The sequence below is a fragment of the Monodon monoceros genome, unplaced genomic scaffold (genome assembly GCF_005190385.1).
Source record: "Monodon monoceros isolate NGI ecotype Baffin Bay Population unplaced genomic scaffold, NGI_Narwhal_1 Super_Scaffold_5, whole genome shotgun sequence".
Taxonomy (NCBI): domain Eukaryota; kingdom Metazoa; phylum Chordata; class Mammalia; order Artiodactyla; family Monodontidae; genus Monodon; species Monodon monoceros.
The window spans coordinates 93,942,339-93,959,611 of NW_021703782.1; the positions used below are offsets into that span (position 1 = coordinate 93,942,339).

The following is a 17,273-nucleotide window of genomic DNA, read 5'->3' on the forward strand; positions in this document are numbered from 1 at the left end:
AAAACATGAAGGATCAAAGAGAGGGAAAAAAATGTTGTCCTTGGTGATACTGTCATGAGAAATTTACACGACAGTGACAGAGTGACCCTCCCTTTGCAAAACAATTCACAAGATGAGGACAGAGCCATTCCAGAAAGATATTGATTCCTTTTTAATGCAATTCTTCAATTATCCACTAAGCCTGGCTTTTAGTCTCTTATAATTTAAGTAAATTACTTTACAAATGTTCTTTTAAATTTTGTCTCTTTTTTCTTTTCTTTTTTCCTTTAAGGAGGAACTAACAAGATTCTAGGAGTCATAAATATAATCACCAGATGTGCCTCGATGGGTTTGCAATGGACTGCTTTGCTGTCTAGAATTAATGTCCATAGCGCATCCATCCATCGGGAAAATCAGTTTATATCAGTATCATTTTCTCAGTGCACGAGTGGATACATGGATGGGGAGTATTCTCCTTGCTGACTCTCCACATTCCTGTCCATCATCACTTTCTGTGCATTTTCAGTTAACACGGGGATGGGCTTCCAATTTAATTCACCCTTAGACTGAAGAATCTGAATTCAAGGTGGATGAATCAACCACCTCCTAACAATCTACCCAGGAGATATGATAAAGAAAAAGGCTGATAGATCTGACGACATGGAGATGTCAAATTCTTGTGATTCAATGGGCAAAGAACATCAAAAAGTTATACACCAAATAAATGTTTTATATAATATATGTATTATATATCTATATATGTATATAATATATGATATATTCTATACACCATATATATGTATATACAGCTATACAAACAATAAACATGCAAAGCAGTTCAACTTCACTATTTAAATTATGCAAATCAGAGTAGGATACATTTTGTTGATCAGATTGGCAAAAATGGAAAAGAAATATAATATCCAGTGTTGGCAAGGCTGGGGAAAAATGAGGCGTCTTATACACTGCTAATGTTGGGAGAAGGGACTGTAATAAAAACAAACTCTTTCCCAAGAGCACTTTGGCAACATCTACCCAAGCCTTAAAAATCTGCCTATCCCCTGAGCCAATGCCACCTCTAGAGAGACAGTCCAAAGAATTATTAGAGATGTGCTTAAAGATTAATGTGCAAGGATGTTTAAAGCAGAAATATGGATACTGTTTTTTTAAGAAAACAGTCCAACAAGAAGAAATTAGTTAAATAAACCATGAACCCCGTTGCTATGTTATATTATGCAATCACTAAAAATCATTTTCGAGAAACATTTATCAAGGTGGGAAAACAGTCCTGATATACATTGTCTGGTGAAAGAGGCAGGATCCATGACTATGTTCAGAGTGGCAGTTTTATAGAGGGTTCCCAGCGCAAATTCACACACATAGGCACACAGGGAACTGAACAGACAGGAATCAAATTGTCCACAGTGACAATTTCTGGGTAGAGGAGATTATCAAGATCTGGGGTTTTTTTTCCTTTGTGTTTTTCTGGGGTTTCTAAGTTTTCTAAATTGACGCCGTATCTCTTAGGTCATTAACACACACACACACACACACACACACACACACACAATTTTATTTTTAAAAGCCCAAACAGACTCCTCTCCTCCTCATGTTTCCTATGAACTGAATAAAACGGTCTTTGATTTACCCAGTCTGCAATGGCCACCAGTCTTTTACACAAGGCCGAGGAGACTCTGTCCTCATCCTGCCCAGATAGCAGACAGCAAGACAGATTCAAGCCTCCACCATCCAGTGAGATGATTTCGTAAGCTACAGGTTTATCCTAATGGGGGTTGAGTTGAGGTCACAGTTATCTAGTTAGGGAATTTCCACAGACTGCACAAAATAAAATCCTGACCAAGGTCAGGGCATGGTGAGAGAGATAAGAGAGGGGGACAAGGAAAGGAGGCAAGGAGTGCCCTAAGGTTTAGTCAATGACATGCATAGAGCTTTCCCAGGAAGGGGCAGGGCGGCTGTGGCCTGGGTTGTTTGGTTCCTCATGGCTTTTCCTGCCAAATGGAAAAAATTGGGGAAGAAGTATACATTTACTAAACCCCAGGTCTGGCCAGCACCGTGGCTTACACCCCGCTTCTCAGAAGCTGTCGAGAGCAGTGGCCAAGAGCAATGCTTTGGAGGCAGAAAGACCTGGGTTCAAATCAGGTCCTGCGACCTCCCATCTGTGTGCAGGTCACTTCCTCTCCCAAATGCTCAGTTTCCTCTCCCCGGGGGCTGTGTGAAGAGTCGGTGTGTGAAGCCCGAGCAGAGTTCCTGGTGGCACACAGAATACCCTCCATGTGGCCATATTTATGAGTGTGCGTCTGGCTCTAGAGCCCAGGTTCAAGAACAGAAGGATGTTGCCTCTTTCCGGTGCTGGGGTGATGGATACATTCCCTCAAGTCAACAAAATCTGGGTTTAAATCCTGACTCTGCCACTTTCCATCGTTGTGACAACAGGCAAGTGACAAATTCTTTGTAGTTTTGCAAAATGAAGCAAATAAACGTGGTACCTACCTGACAGGGCTGTTGTGATGTTTAAGTGAATTTATATATACAAAGGTTATTACTGTCCACAGAGCAACACAAGAAAACACTAGGAAGTATATACCCTGTGTCACAACTGAGTGAAGGAGGCCACTACCCAGAGGCAGGGGAGGGGAGAAGGGAAGGTTTCTCGCAGATGGGGCAGCTGCATGTGGGCGGCAGGACTGCTGGGAGGATGCCCTGGGGCCATGGATGTCAACGGGTAGAGAGAAACAAAGCCTTGTTTCAGAGGAGGGTGCGTGTTGCTTGTCTGGCCAACTGTGAACTGCACTTGGGAACGGCCGAGAAAAGGTCTGTGGGTAAAAAGGGATCGGATCATGGGCAGCCCGAACATCAGGGTGAGGAGCTCGGCCTCTGCCCCATGGGCTCCCAGCTCCGGTGCGAGGCACTAGGCAGGGCATGGCTGGATCAGACCCAAGTTTAGAAAGTTAACCCTGCTTCCAGGGTGCAGAATGGACTGGGCGGCAGGTGAGCAAGACGGGAGACAGCAAGGAGGCCTCTGAGGTTCGGCAGTGGCGATGGCGGGGGAGGAGTGAGACCTCACCGAGACCCGCTGGGGAGAGGTCAGTCCCAGAGAGTCTAACCCTGCCAGCGCTGGTGCAACCCCCAACGGGGACCATGGAGAAGAGGGGCAGGTCAAGTTACTAACTTGGGAAATGTCCACAATTTGCAGGTGAGTGGAGAGGTGCCATCAGAGCGTCAGAGATGAGCCAGGGCAAATAAAGTTGCTGTTAATACTAGAGAAGAGCTGAAATTATACATAAAAATAAATAAACTAAAGGGAGGACAGATCCTGTTCAGAGACCACACTGCTAGGAGATGGGTGAAGAGACAGACATTTGGGGGAAGAGGGGAAGGAATTTGTGGGCTATCTGAACATCCTGACCTGCCCAGCAGACTTAAAAATCTCAGGATTTGGAAGGACTCTTGGAAGCGGGAGAGGGTTCAGGAGAGTTGGGGAAAATCTGGGAGAGGTTTGGGGAACCCAAAGAAGAAAGAAGAGGGAGGCGGAAGAGAGATGAAGAAAAGCATAAAGGTCATGCTGGGCCCAGACACACCAGAGGACACCACACCCTCCATCCGGGGCCAGGAGGATGGAAATGGCAGAAGGAAAACCCCTCCCCAAGGACTTCTGGGCAGAGCTTCCCTACCTACATGGGAGGTTAACTTCTGATAGCTGGACCACTTTTCTATTCTTTTCTTTTCTTAATCAGAAACCTCTTAATGAAGCCTAGAACACCATTGCAGAAGTGGTTCAAGTAAATTACAGGTTTTATTTTTTAAGGTGTGGATGCCCGTGTTGTCAAATCACCACTTTCACCTGCATTAATCGCTTAAATGGGTTCTGGAAACAGCTAACTCCTCGGCCTCCTCGTCAGGACCCCTGGGGCGCCCAACAGGGAAGGATGCAGAGGAACAAGGTTGGGCATGCAGCTGATCGGGGGACAAGGCTGTCACACGCTGGCCTCTGGGCCATGCATCTATCTTGCCTCCCAACATTTTTAAGGGAGGTCGCGGCATACAATTCCACTCAATCCCTGGGCTTGATTACTGCTGTAAAATGAAAATGCAGATGCCAACATCCAGATAGGAGCAATTACATTTTTAAAGAAACTCTGTCTATGTGGGAATACGGATTACATTTTGTAAATGACTGTGCAATTCAAACATCTACAATGGATCACGAAAGCCCCAAGTTCCAGAGTTTTCTTCCAAATGAATTTTTCTTTGTTTTTCAACAGGCACAACGGAAAACTTTCAAAGCCAAGCAAATTCAGTCGATAGCATTTTTCGTTTCAATCCTTTCAGTGGGACCTCTACATCCTTATTTCTCAAACTTTTGATGTGCAACGGCGTCAGTGACCTATTTGTAAGGACAGGGAACCAGGCTCACCAGTGTGGGAGTCTGAGTCACAGAGAGGCAAAGGGAGTTGCTCAAGGTCCCCGCCAAGTACACTGTCACATGAACCCAGGTCCACCTCCAAAAGTTACCTCTTGGGTACAGACCTCCCTTCCCTTAATTTTCCAATATATCAGCTGACCTTGCACATCTGGAATTGTGCTCCAAAACAGCTAAGGATGGGGACAGGCTCGATCTACCTTTCTGATCAAGTCTTTATGTGGATATACATGGGGGTGGGGTGGGGGGAAGGGGTGGAATCCAAAAGAAACATGTGCTTCCCAAACCTCAGAGTGGTTAAGACTTGTCTGGGGGTGGGGGGCTTGTTAATTTGTGAATCACCACTTTTAATTTAAGGCCCCAACACCTGGGTGTCTGGAAACACACTTTTGATGTCACTTTACTATGTTCTTCCCTGTAGCCTGCAGCTTAAAAGTACTGTAAAGAGGACAGCCTGGGACTTGTTTATGGGAGGCTCTGCTCTATTTGCTTTGCATTCAAAGTTGAGAGGATGCTGATACTATGAAAACTCAGGTAGAAGGGAAAAATAACTATGAAACTGGCTGCCAGCTGAAGCAGTACCACAGCCAATTCAGAAGAAGGAACACAAATTCTCAGAGGGGGTTAGAGGCAAAGGGGCTGGGACTGGAAAAGAAGAAAAAAAACCACTTATGCATTCTCAGATAGAGCAGCTTTGAAACATACACGTGATTAGTAGGAACTTGCCCTTCACCTGAAATGCTGAGGTTTCTTGAAACCTGAAGTGCTTCTTCTTTTTTTTTAATAATAAAAAGCCAGAAGATACATCTCACCCGAAATTGGTTCATTGATTGCTGCAGAATGCATGAATGATTCTATTTTGGAATCTCAGACACAGGCTTCTGGGAATGTGATTTTTAAATTAAAAGCAAAGTGACAAATGAAATAACTGAAGGGGTCTCTTAGGGTCAATTTGGGCTGCAGACGTTGGAAAAAGCTATTGCCCAGGGCTTCCCTGGTGGCGCAGTGGTTAGGAATCCACCTGCCAGTGCAGGGGACACGGGTTCGAGCCCTGGTCCGGGAAGCTCCCACATGCCGCGGAGCAACTAAGCCCGTGCGCCACAAGTACTGAGCCTGTGCTCCAGAGCCCGCGAGCCACAACTACTGAGCCCATGTGCCACAACTACTGAAGCCCATGCGCCTAGAGCCTGTGCTCCACAACAGAAGCCTGCGCACCACAACGAAGAGCAGCCCCCACTCACCACAACTAGAGAAAGCCCGTGTGCAGGAACGAAGACCCAACGCAGCCAAAAATAAAAAGTAAATAAAATTTTTTAAAAAATTATTGTTATTTTTTTTTGCGGTACGCGGGCCTCTCACCGCTGCAGCCCCTCCCGCCGCGGAGCACAGGCTCCGGACGCGCAGGCTCAGCGGCCATGGCTCACAGGCCCAGCCGCTCCACAGCACGTGGGATCCTCCCGGACCAGGGCACGAACCCGTGTCCCCCGCATCGGCAGGCGGACTCCCAACCACTGCGCCACCAGGGAAGCCCTAAATAAATTTATTGAAGAAAAAAAAAAGCTATTGCCCACCGTCACAGACCACACTTTTTTTTAAGGTCTTTCACTTAAATGGTATTAGAGGGTATCCTATTCAGTAGGTTTTCATACCTATTAACACATTTGATCCCTACAGTCATCCTGGGAAGGAGGCAAGTGGGAGGTAGCTCTGCCCATTTCACAGTTCTGAAGCTGAGGTTCAGAGATGTCACGTGATCTGCCCACAGCCACACAACTAGCTTCCTGGTACAGCACACAGTAGAGCCTATGGCTTTCCTTGATTTTTCTATCCAGCACCCAGTACACTGCAACCCACAGACCTTCTTAAGCAATCACACTCAAGAACCAAGGAATCCTGAAGTCACCAGCATTGTATTGGGAGTAAGATCATTCCATTCGTTCAGCAAATATTTATTTATTAAAACACCTACTGTGTGCCAGGCACTGTGGAGGTGCTGGGGGTGTTTCAGTGAGTAATGCAGGTCAAATTTCAGTTCTCATGGAGCTTACTCGAAGTGGGGAAGGCAGATGATAAACAGTAAAATGTCCTTCTGGTAGTGACAAGTGTGCTGAAGGAAATTAAAGCAGGGTACAAGGATGGAGGAGTTGGGGGTGGGGGCGATGCTGCTTTGGAGAGGGTGGCAGGGATGCAGATGCATGCAGATGTCACGGCACTTAAAACACTTGGTGGGACCTCTCTGGTGGCGCAGTGGTTGGGAATCCGCCTGCCAACGCAGGGGACGCGGGTTCAATCCCCGGTCCAGGAAGATCCCATATGCCGCGGAGCAACTAAGCCTGCGAGCCACAACTACTGAGCCCGTGCACCACAACTACTGAACCTCGCGCGCCTAGAGCCCGTGCTACGCAACACGAGAAGCCACTGCAATGAGAAGCCCGGGCACCGCAACGAAGAGTAGCCCCCACTCGCTGCAACTAGAGAAAGCCCACGCGCAGCACCGAAGACCCAATGCAGCCATAAATAAATAAATAAATAAATAAATTTAAGAAAACAAAAAACAACAACACTTGGTGACCTGTGGCCATGGATGGATCCAAGTCCCCCCTCGTGGCTCCCTGAGGGCACGGGCTGTATGCTGGTCATCTCTGATTTCCGAGTACCAGCCACAGGCCTGGGTGTGGTAAGTGCTGTGTAGCGCACCAGCGGACAAATGGCTCTGCCTGATGACAGGCTGGACTAAAAGATGCCACTTTCTCTCCACATGGAAGCAGCAGACTCCCCACCTGGTAAAATGAAGCCTTTGGATAGTTTTTAAAAGGCCCCCTGAATGTCAGGCACAAAATGTGCCGTCTGCCTGCCTTCCAGCAGGACGGGTACCTAACCCTGGGGCTGGGTTCCAGGCGGGGAGGTAAGGCAAAAGGGCTACTTAACTCCTAATCCCAAAGGTAACCCTGGGCTAGTCAATTTCACCTCCTTGGGCACAACGCTCCTGACCTCCCTGCCTTCCCTGGAGAGGAGAAAGCACCCAGCATACAGTAGACACACACGAAGTCAGCCTCCTCTCTTCCCAGTAGTGTTCCGGAAAGCAGGGTTAAGACACAAGTGCACCGACCCCATGGCGCTGCCTCCTGCAGCTGATGCCCGAGTGCATGGGAAGCAAATGGAGGGGCTGATTCTTGCTCTTTGCACCCTTTCCACCCGGCCTGCTGTAAAAGTACAACGGAAATGTCTGCAGCGCAGGAATCTTGAAAAGGCGGCCCCCGCCCTGGGGCACAATTAGAAGTCTGTGTCGGCTCAACATTAACATCAGATTCTTGCTTGGGGGTTTTTAAAGAAAAAGAAAAAAGGAAGAAATAGAATCGGCTTTGAAAGATTTGTATTGCAGCCTGCAGCTACCTCTAGCCATGAAATGTCATTCCTTCTAATCAGATTCTCTGGTCCTTGCTGGGCACTAGTCCGGGGTCCCTAGGCCGTGGAGACCAAACACTGCCCTTCCAGGTCATCAAAGAACCTTGCTGGAAAGCCAGTTGGAGCCAAATCCCCAGGAACGCCTGCTTTAGTGCAAAGCCCTTTGAAGGGGGGGGGGGGGGGGGGGGGGGGCGGGATTATGACTCAGGAGGAAATGCACATGTGCGGCAAGCACGAGCCGACAGGCAGGCAAGGGGCTGCGTGCACTTGACAGGTGCATACAGACTGGGTGTCTTGTGGCTAAAGAAAGGCGGAGGTGGGAAGCAGCACCGCGCACAAAATCCAATTGGTCGGGGGTTAAAGGATCCTACTTATCTTTGTAGCTCCATCTAAATGATGAGTCTACGGCAGGTAATAAACAACTGGGTTTGTCGGGAGGGGGAGGGGGAAAAACAAGAAGCTAGCGCTGGAGTGATTCTACACCTCTTTCCCGTCCAGTTTAAAGTCAGGAGGCAGGAATCTTCTACTATAAAAATATCAATCCTGAAAAAAACAAATAAAGGCATTCTCTTCCACCCTAGAAAATGCTTCTTTGATTTGAACCGTAAATAACCAGTTGAAAGGCACCATCATTTTCTAAAACCTTGAGGATCTGCTTGAGCCAGATAAATACACAAGACTAAATTAAAGAAACGCACCCTCTCAAGGTACTGCATCATGCTCTGGGCCCAGCAACCAAACATCTATTCAATAATGGTTTTATTAATAGTGAGCTTTCAACATGTCATTGATGGCAGGACTCAGAGGACCCAAGAATGAGTGTGGAGCCAGAGGAAAGCCTGTGTGTCCCCACGAACACATTACCCATGGTTTCCAAATTGGAAGACAGGAATGAGACAGGGGAGGAGGAGCTGTGTTTCAGACACAAAGTTGGAAGTGGTAATAATTTGTAATGGCTTCAGCCAACCATGTACAATGGGAAGATGACAAATGTGTCATTTAGAATGTGCCAGACCAAATACAATAACTTATATTAATACAGACAGATTCTTCCCGGGGTTATTATGCAAAGGAAAGGAGGGTGTGATAACTCTAATTAAATGAAAGGGCCAGCCACTGTTTTAAACTTCTGGAACGTTTCAAATTCTAATATGCTCCTTGGATGTACCTGGGAGGATTCAGAGACTGTAATGAAGCCGTTTAATTTTTATCGAGATGAAACACACGCATCCGTACACGCACATCCCGGCGGCACGTGGATACCCCGCATTCTGCTACCGGAAGAATCAGGGACTCAGAAAGCAAATTCACTCAGAAAGTGAATTTGATTTTGAATGCTCCCAGGGTGGTGCTGGGCATGCTGCAGTCCTGTTGTCGTTTTCTCAGTTACTCTGGAATGGCACAAGGGTTAGTGTTCTTGGGTTGAGGGACAGCAGTCAAGTGCTCGTCAGCACAGTGTATAAGCCATCGATTTCTTGATTTGGTAGGAGGCTACCCAAGAGTGCCAAGATTCTTGTCTCCCAATCGTTAGCCAACTTTCTTTACTCTGAGATAAACGAAATCAATTCCAAAAGAACAAGAAAACACCGGATTAGACATTCTAAACGCCTCTGTGTAGTACATACTGAGCAAATCACAGACTGTCTGAACTGGAAGGGACCTTGGGCAGCCCTGGCTCATCCACCCTAGGACCCGTAGAGAGCCAGTGACTGGCCCAAGGTCACAAAACAAACGTGCAGCAGAGTCCAACACCCCTGGCCTGTGGACTTCTTGGCCAATTTATCAAGCATTTTTGGCTGAAAATCTTTGAAAGATCTACTTTTTTATTATTATTAGCTTGGCTCCTGTTCGTTCAAGATAGACTTTTCAAAAATCAAACGTTTCAACATAATGCAAATAGTAAATGGCTTGCCTTATCCGCACCTGTCCCTGCTGATTTAGCAAACAGGCTTCAAGAGAGGGATGGGAGCCCCATCAGTAGAGGATAAAATCCTCACTGAACTTGCCCTAACAATGCATACTTGATTTGTCAGAAGAGAAGTGGAAGAATCCTTGTATACTCAATCTCCTCTGTTCACTGAGAGGAGGTGACTCTCTCTGATTCATCAACTCTTAAGGAATTTGATTCCTAAAATTTAATTTTCTTTATACACACACACACACACAATTAATCTCTCCTTTGAGAAGCTCAGAGGATCTTTCCCCACTTTCTACCTGCAGAGGAAAAATAAAGATTTCAAGATTGAAAACATATCTCCTCAATACCCAAAACATGGAAACAACCTAAGTGTCTACTGACAGATGAAGGGAGAAAGTAAAGGTGTCACATATTTATATACAATGGAATATTATTCTGTCATTTAAAAAAGGAAATCTTGCCGTTTGTGACAACACAGATGAACCTGGAGGACATTATACTAAGCAAAATAAGCCAGACACAGAAGGACAAATACTGTATGATCTCACTTATAAGTGGAATCTAAAAACGTTGACCTCATGAAAGTAGAGAGTAGCATAGTGGTTGCCAGGGTTTGGGGGTGGGGGGAAAGGGGAGATATTGGTAAAAATTCCAGTTATAAGATGAGTAGGTTCTAAGGATCTAATGCACAGCACAGTGACTACAGTTAATAATTGTGAACTCTATCTTAAAATTTGCTAAGCGAGCACATCTTAAGTGTTCTTATCATGAAAATAAAGTAACTGTGAAGTGATCGATATGTGAATTAGCTTAGTTGCGGTAATCATTTTGCGATGTAAAGGTGTATCAAATATCCCATTGTATACCTTAAATATATACAATTTTTACTTGCCAGCTATACTTCAATAAAACTGTGGGAGGAAGCAAAAAATAAACAAATGAAATAAACAAATAAAATTGAAGAAGAAAAAAGAAAACACGTCTCCTACTAAACGCAACGTGATATCCTGGAACAGAAGAAGGACAGGAGCAGAAACACTGGTGCCATTTGAATAAAATCTGAAGTTAAAATCCCTGCACCGTAGCTTATAAAGAGGGGCTGGAAGTGCAGAAATCCCGGTTAAGGGCAGTTTGTATCTCGTAGAGAAGCTGGGGCCTCTTTGGGCTTTCAGTTAAGGGACTTAACACCTTTAATTTTGTGGAAATGTGTCAACAGCCGCAAGTGTTCTAAACTGTCCCTGAAACTCCCGCCCATCCTGCAAGCCCAGGCCCTCCTGAGGCCTCAGAGATGAGGTTCCGCCTCCTCCGTTTTAAATTCCATCCATGGAAAGTCCGTCCCCCTTTCTCCCCGGAGTTAAGGTGACACAAAGCAGCACTCTTTTGCCTGTTGCTTCTGGAGGGTCCAAAGGGGTGTGTTCCAGGCTGGTTATGTGTCTGGCATTGGCCGGAAGGAAGAGGGTCACCCGAGAGGCAAGTGTTCCCTCAGCCTGCTCAGGAAAAGTGACAGGGGTAAGGAGCTGCCGGGATCGCACTGGCTCTCACCCATCCAAGGGCAGTTCTCTCCTATCAACACCACCCCCCCCCCCCCCCCCCCCCCACCCCCAGCAAGGGCAGTTCGGCAGCTTCAAAAGCTGTTCCAAGAGAGTTCAGGTCTGACTCTGGAAGCAACAGGAGTAAACACAGGAGCGAAGGCCTGGTGCTGTTCTGAGTCACCGGGTAGCAGCACCTTGGTGTAGCCGAGGGACGTTCAGGGAGAAGATGCAGAGCGCCATCAACGAGATGGGGGAGGGCCAAACGGAAACTCACAACTGAGCAGCTCCAGCCTTAGAGGTGCCGCAGAGTCTGGGTGGGAACTGAAGGGAGACTCAGTGTTTTGAAAGTCCAGGTTACCTGAGGCGTTTCCCAAGTCTATCACCTTGTGACGATTAAGCTACCCGAGTCCTTTTAAACTGCCACGAAAATTGAATCCACGTTTATAAATGACCATGTGGATCAAGTATCTTTCAAGTATAAATGGATCATCTGGGAAGTCCAGACCTTTTAGGGTCAAAGGCTAATGGACTATTTCTTTATAAATAGGTGGAATGTCAGATACCAGGAAGAGATTGGCTGGGGGGAGGAGACAGAGAGGAGGATGCCCGGAAACCCACAAGGAGCTTTGTCCGCTGCACCCCTCAACAATATAAACTCATCCGTCTTTTTTCAGAAGCAGTGAAGACGTTTCTAAAATCCTCAGGGGCCTCCCTGAGGGGCAGACAGATCAGGAAGCAAATGAGGGAAGCCAAGGTCAGAGGATGGTCATGCCCCAGGTGAACAGTCAGGAAGTGGGTTCAAGATGCACCTGGCCACAGGTCATTAACAGACACAGGAAGTAGCCTGGGGACCTCTGCTGCCTAAGCGTTCCGCAGCAGCCTGCAGGCCCTCCGCTGGGGTCCAAAACACCTGCATAGAGGGGACCTGAGGCAGGGGCGAGTGGTGGGGTGGTGAGAAGCTGGGTCACAGGCAGCCCCAATCCCCTGGGAAGCATTTTCCCTGCAGAAGCAGACTGCGTCACTGTTCCTTTGCCCCAGAACCCTTCACTTCTTGCACACAAAGGTGGTGGTGGTGGTGGTGTGTGTGTGTGTGTGTACCCCTGCAAGGGATCCCTGAATCCACACATAAACCAAACGCTCTCCACCTCATACTCCAGTTGATCTGCAATAGCCCGGGGCACGAGATCAGCAAACATGTACATTCCTTTAAACAGCATGATTAAATCCCTAAGAGCTAGTTGTCAGGAGATTATTTTTCTCAATTAACAGACACAAAAAGTACAACTACTCTCAGGGGGGTGGGGGATTGATTTTTGACATTCAGGCAGATGCCTCCTTCCCAACAAGGTTAGAGACACTCACAGTCCAAGTGAGAACCAGAGGTTATGAGGGGGCAAGTGACGTGTCCCAAGATACATGGCCTGGTTCAATAAACAGCAGGGTCAGGCCAGAACTCTGTGGGTCACCAGACCAGCCTCCCTGGACCACTCTGAAGCTAACAAAACTTTCTTTCAGGGGCAAAAGCCTAGAGAATAATGAGAATAACAACAGCAGAAGGGGAGGTCACCCACTGATAACTGACTATATGCCAAGCAGAGACCTTATCTCTTTCAATGCTCATAAGAACCCATAGCCTCTTTTGCACTTTGTAATCACACATTTGCCTAAGTATTTGATAATGCCTGTCTCCCACGCACTAGCCTTTAGGCCCCATGAAGGCAGGGTCCACGTCCGTTTTGCCCATCACTATATCCCAAGTGCCTGGCAACTATTTGCTCAAAAAACTAGATGTTCCTGTTTTAAAGAAATACTTTTAAGAAAAAGGGGACCCAGAAAGGTCAAGCGATTTGCCTAAGGACACACAGCATGGACTTAATGCCAATAGGAGGAGCTTCGCCACTCTGTCCCGTACTCACCCCCAAACCAGAGCCCTACCTTGACGGCCTCAGCGTGGGTCACCCGGGCCAGGGATTTGTCGTTGACACGCAGAATCTGGTCCCCGACTTGCAGCCCTTCCTTCTCGGCCAGAGAGCCTGGCTCCACCAGCGACACATAGATGCCCACGCCATGCTCCGAGCCCCCGCGGATGCTGAAGCCCAAGCCCTCGTGGGCCTTGGCGCGCCGCAGGCTCACTAGGCGCACCTCCCCGGGCCCCGCGCCGTCGGGGCCGCCCCAGGTGGGTTGCCTGTAGGAGGAGGTGGCGGGCAGGTAGAGACCCTCGGCAGTGTATTGGTCGAAGAGCAGCTGGTCAGAGCGCGGGATGACCAGCCGCAGCATGGGCAGCAGACGCCGCTTGACCGGGCTGTCCAGCAGCACGCGCAGGGTGCGCACCAGGTCGAAGACGTTGCGGCGCGCGTGGTAGGCGTTCAGACAGTGCGTGAACTGCTCCCGCTCCGCCTCGCTCAGCAGCGCCGTCAGCGCCTGGTGCAGCTGGCGCACGTTGGCAGACAGCAGTCGCAGCCCCGCGCCCCCGCCGCCGCCGCCGCCCGCCCCGGCCGCGGAGCCCAGCGAGCCGGTGGAGGACGAGCTCACCGACAGGCCGTCCAGCTGCGCGTTCATCTCCCCGCCGAGGGCCGGGCGGACTCGGGGCGCGCGGTGGGGCAGCCGCTGCACTCGCTGGCACTGGCGCGACAGCTGGATCCCCGGGAGCGCGGAGATCGCAGCCGGAGTCTGGGTTTGGGAGCTGGGGGGACGCCGAGACAGGGGCTGGATCCGGGGAGACGCAGAGACGGCTGCCGGAGTCTGGGCTTGGGCGGGGCGGGGGGTGGGCACGGAAACAGTGCCTGAATGCTGGGGGTATCGCGCAGACCAGTGCTAGAGTCCCGGGCGCGCGAAGACGGAGGGGGTCGCGAAACTGGAGTCCTCGGGGCGCAGAGACGGAGGCTGGAGTCCAGAGGACGCGGAGACAGCGGCTGAAGTCCGGTCAAGGCGGAGACGGCGACGGGGTTCCAAGGGACAAGGAGTTGGCGGATGGAGCCCTGAGGTCGCGGCTACTGCGGCTGGATCTGGGGGGACGCGGAGAGAGCAGCTACATTCTGGAGGGCACAGAGACGACGGGTGGCTGCAGTGGGGTGGGGGGGTGCCCAGCAAAGCTGACCGCCCCGTCACACCATGCCCGGGGCTCCCCCAGCCGGGCCGCCCGTTCCTCTCGGGCTGGGGGACCCTAAAGTCATAAGTTGGGGTGGGGGCGCTCTAGTCCCAGAGCCCCCCGAATCGCAGCTGATGGAGCCGCACGGGCGTCCGGCAGGGGGTGCGGGGCATGGCCCGGGCAGCCCTGAGAGGCAGCAGCCCGGGGACCCCTGCGCCCCCCGATACCCCGCGCGCAGACGGAGCCGCGCGGCCGCGAGCCAAGACTTTGAGAACTGTTGAGCAGCCCGGGGCCGATCTTCCAGCGAGTTCCGACGCCGTCGCTCTCGCCAGCCCAGTCTTGGTCCCGCCCCCTTGCCCCTCCCCCTCTCCCGCCCCCTCCCCCCCACGGGCTCTTCAGGAAATGACGTCCGGCTTCGCGCCTGGCGGTTGCCTGGAGACGGGGTGAAACAGTCCAACCCCAGGGAAGAAAGGGGTGAAAGTGGGGGTAGGGGTGGGAGGATAATGCGAGTCCCGCCACTTCTCCAGCCGCGGGCCGGGGGGCTGGACCTCAAAAACTGTGCTTTTCCGCGATCGAAGCCTGTTCTTCAGGATCGCTTTGGTGCAGCTAGCCAACTAGCTAATTCACAACTGGGGGCGGGGGGCGGGGAATAACCAACTTTTTGACCCTAAAATACTAAATGCTTCAGGCTCAATTTTCACCTTGAAAGCTCGCGGTTCCTTTTTGCACACACTAACATTCAAGTTCCTGTGTTTATGTGGACGATTGTTGGGCAAGAAACCTATCTCTTCAAGCATATACTGGTGTCTGCAGGAGCCAACTCCAGTGCAGGGATAGATCAGACTGGACCCCTGCCCGATCTCCAGTAGGTGGGAAAAACGTTTTCACAAATAAAAAGTGGACACAACACACACACATGCAGATAAAATAGAAAACTGGAGATATTGGGATAAGGTGGGTGGATTGTATCAATGTCAGGATCAGGGTTGTGATCTTGTCAACACTGGCGGAAACCGGGTGAAGGGTATATGGGATGTCTGTATTATTCCTTACAACTGCATGTGAATCTACAATTATTTCAAAATAAACATTTTTTTAAAATGTGTATGAAGTGGGTTGGGAAAAAAGTATTCTATGCCTTCCCATACCAAGACAAATGGGAAGATACTCCAAGGCTGGTTTAGAGACTCTCATCCCCGTCACCCCCCAATACAATCTGAGGGAAGCCTGTGCTTTTATTCAGAGGTGACTTTCTAAGGAGCCCAGTAGTGACCCCAACACACACACACACACACACACACACACACACACACACACCCCTACCTCGCACACATCCCCTCCAACCTGAATTGTCTCTCCTAATCTATCTTCTATAGAAAGACATATTTTCCCTACAAATATTCTGGAATTGCCATTCTAGAACCACCTGACTTCTATCTGGGAGAGGAAGAGATGGGGTGTCACCTGAAGGAGTAGGTTTGAGCTGGACCCAGAAGGATGGAGCATTGATTCATTCATTTACTTATCTGATCACTCTGCATTCACCATTTTCCAATCACCTATTCTGTCCTGGATCTTGTGCTGAGTGTTGGAGACCCCAATTAAAAAAATGAAATCTCTTACCTCAAGGAAGTTAGTCTAGCAGGGGAGAAAGACCACATAAATTAAGGTAAAAACCAGTATGATAAGTGTTGTAACGGCTGAGACAGCCCAGGTTTATGGGAGGAGAAAATGGTAAGGACTTTATCAATCAAAGAGGTGACACCTGAATGAAGGGAATGGATTTTCTTTTTTGGACAATGGGGAAACATGGAGGGATTTTGTACCCTGTTAGCTTAGTGCATTCCCAGAACTGAGGCTAGGAATTGAAGTTATATTATTCTCCCCAGATTGTCAATTCTCTTCTTCATTTCCCTAAAACAGAGCTTGATTAAATTAATGCCCGGTGAACATGTTTGAGAGGGTGTCTTAAACAGCCAGTGTCTTGGACATGCATCTGACAGCTCTGTTACAGCAGTTAATGATGTGTATCTTTCTTTCTCCTTCTTAACTGCCATTGAAGCCTTGACGTAACTAGCCAAAGGTATTTAAGAAACAAAGCAATCTCCCTCACCCCCAAAATATATTAATGGCAAACCTCAAAATGCCACCAGGCAGGGCTTCATTGTATGCAGTTCAGGTTTTCTGCAAATGTATTTCATGCTAAGCTTTCGCTTACTTTGTGTTCTAATTATAATTATTGTGATTGGCTTGATAAATGCATCCCAGGAGCTAAGATCCCCATTCCCAACATTTTATTTCTGTGCAGAGGATATTTGCAAGAAGGTATTTTGCTTTAGGCAGCAGAAGCTACTGCTGAACACAGGTCTTAGTTGAAAAAGAAATGCTTTCTTCTGCAAACATCAGAGACCATCTGGGATGCTGTGCTATTGTTTAATGTCATAGAGGCCAATTTGGGGGGCAGACAAGTGCAAGAACATGGAAAAAGAACTCATTGGGGTTTCTTCTAGCCATCTTGCATGACCTCCTCCGTATCAGTTTGCACTAGGTACCCTTGGATGCGAGGCAGTGTGTAACTGTGCTCAAACCTCAAGAATCCTATTTCATGTCTGAAGATGTGTTTGTCGTTCAGAAATAAGCTCTTGGAAACCCAAGATGCCTGTGCTTCTGAGGGCTGCACTGCCTCCAGCCTTCAAGACCTGGAAGGAAACCCTGAGTACGTGAGCAGACCTGGCCTTGGTTGCATACTGCCCTCTTCAGAAGGAAAACAGAATTCTCCCGTGTCCGCTGCAGGCTTCCCGTGGCTGTCTTCACCAAAGCCACTTTTAATATAGTCCATTATTGTTACCCAACTCTGGCAAATCAATGCCCTTCTCCTGTGGATATTCCTGGAAACTTGGACTGGAGCAG

The 17,273-nt window shown here is 48.8% G+C and overlaps 1 protein-coding gene across 3 annotated transcripts in view; it reads right to left on the reverse strand.

Moving 5' to 3' along the window:
• Nucleotides 1-14,663, reverse strand: part of WHRN (whirlin) — an 88,417-nt gene extending 73,754 nt beyond the window's left edge. For all 3 annotated transcript variants that reach the window (XM_029203865.1, XM_029203864.1, XM_029203863.1), the window contains exon 1: nt 13,211-14,663. In XM_029203865.1, coding sequence (XP_029059698.1) covers nt 13,211-13,834 — 624 coding nt within the window. In that variant the 5' untranslated portion in view covers nt 13,835-14,663. The remainder of the gene's footprint in view (nt 1-13,210) is intronic.
• Nucleotides 14,664-17,273: the final 2,610 nt, after the last annotated feature.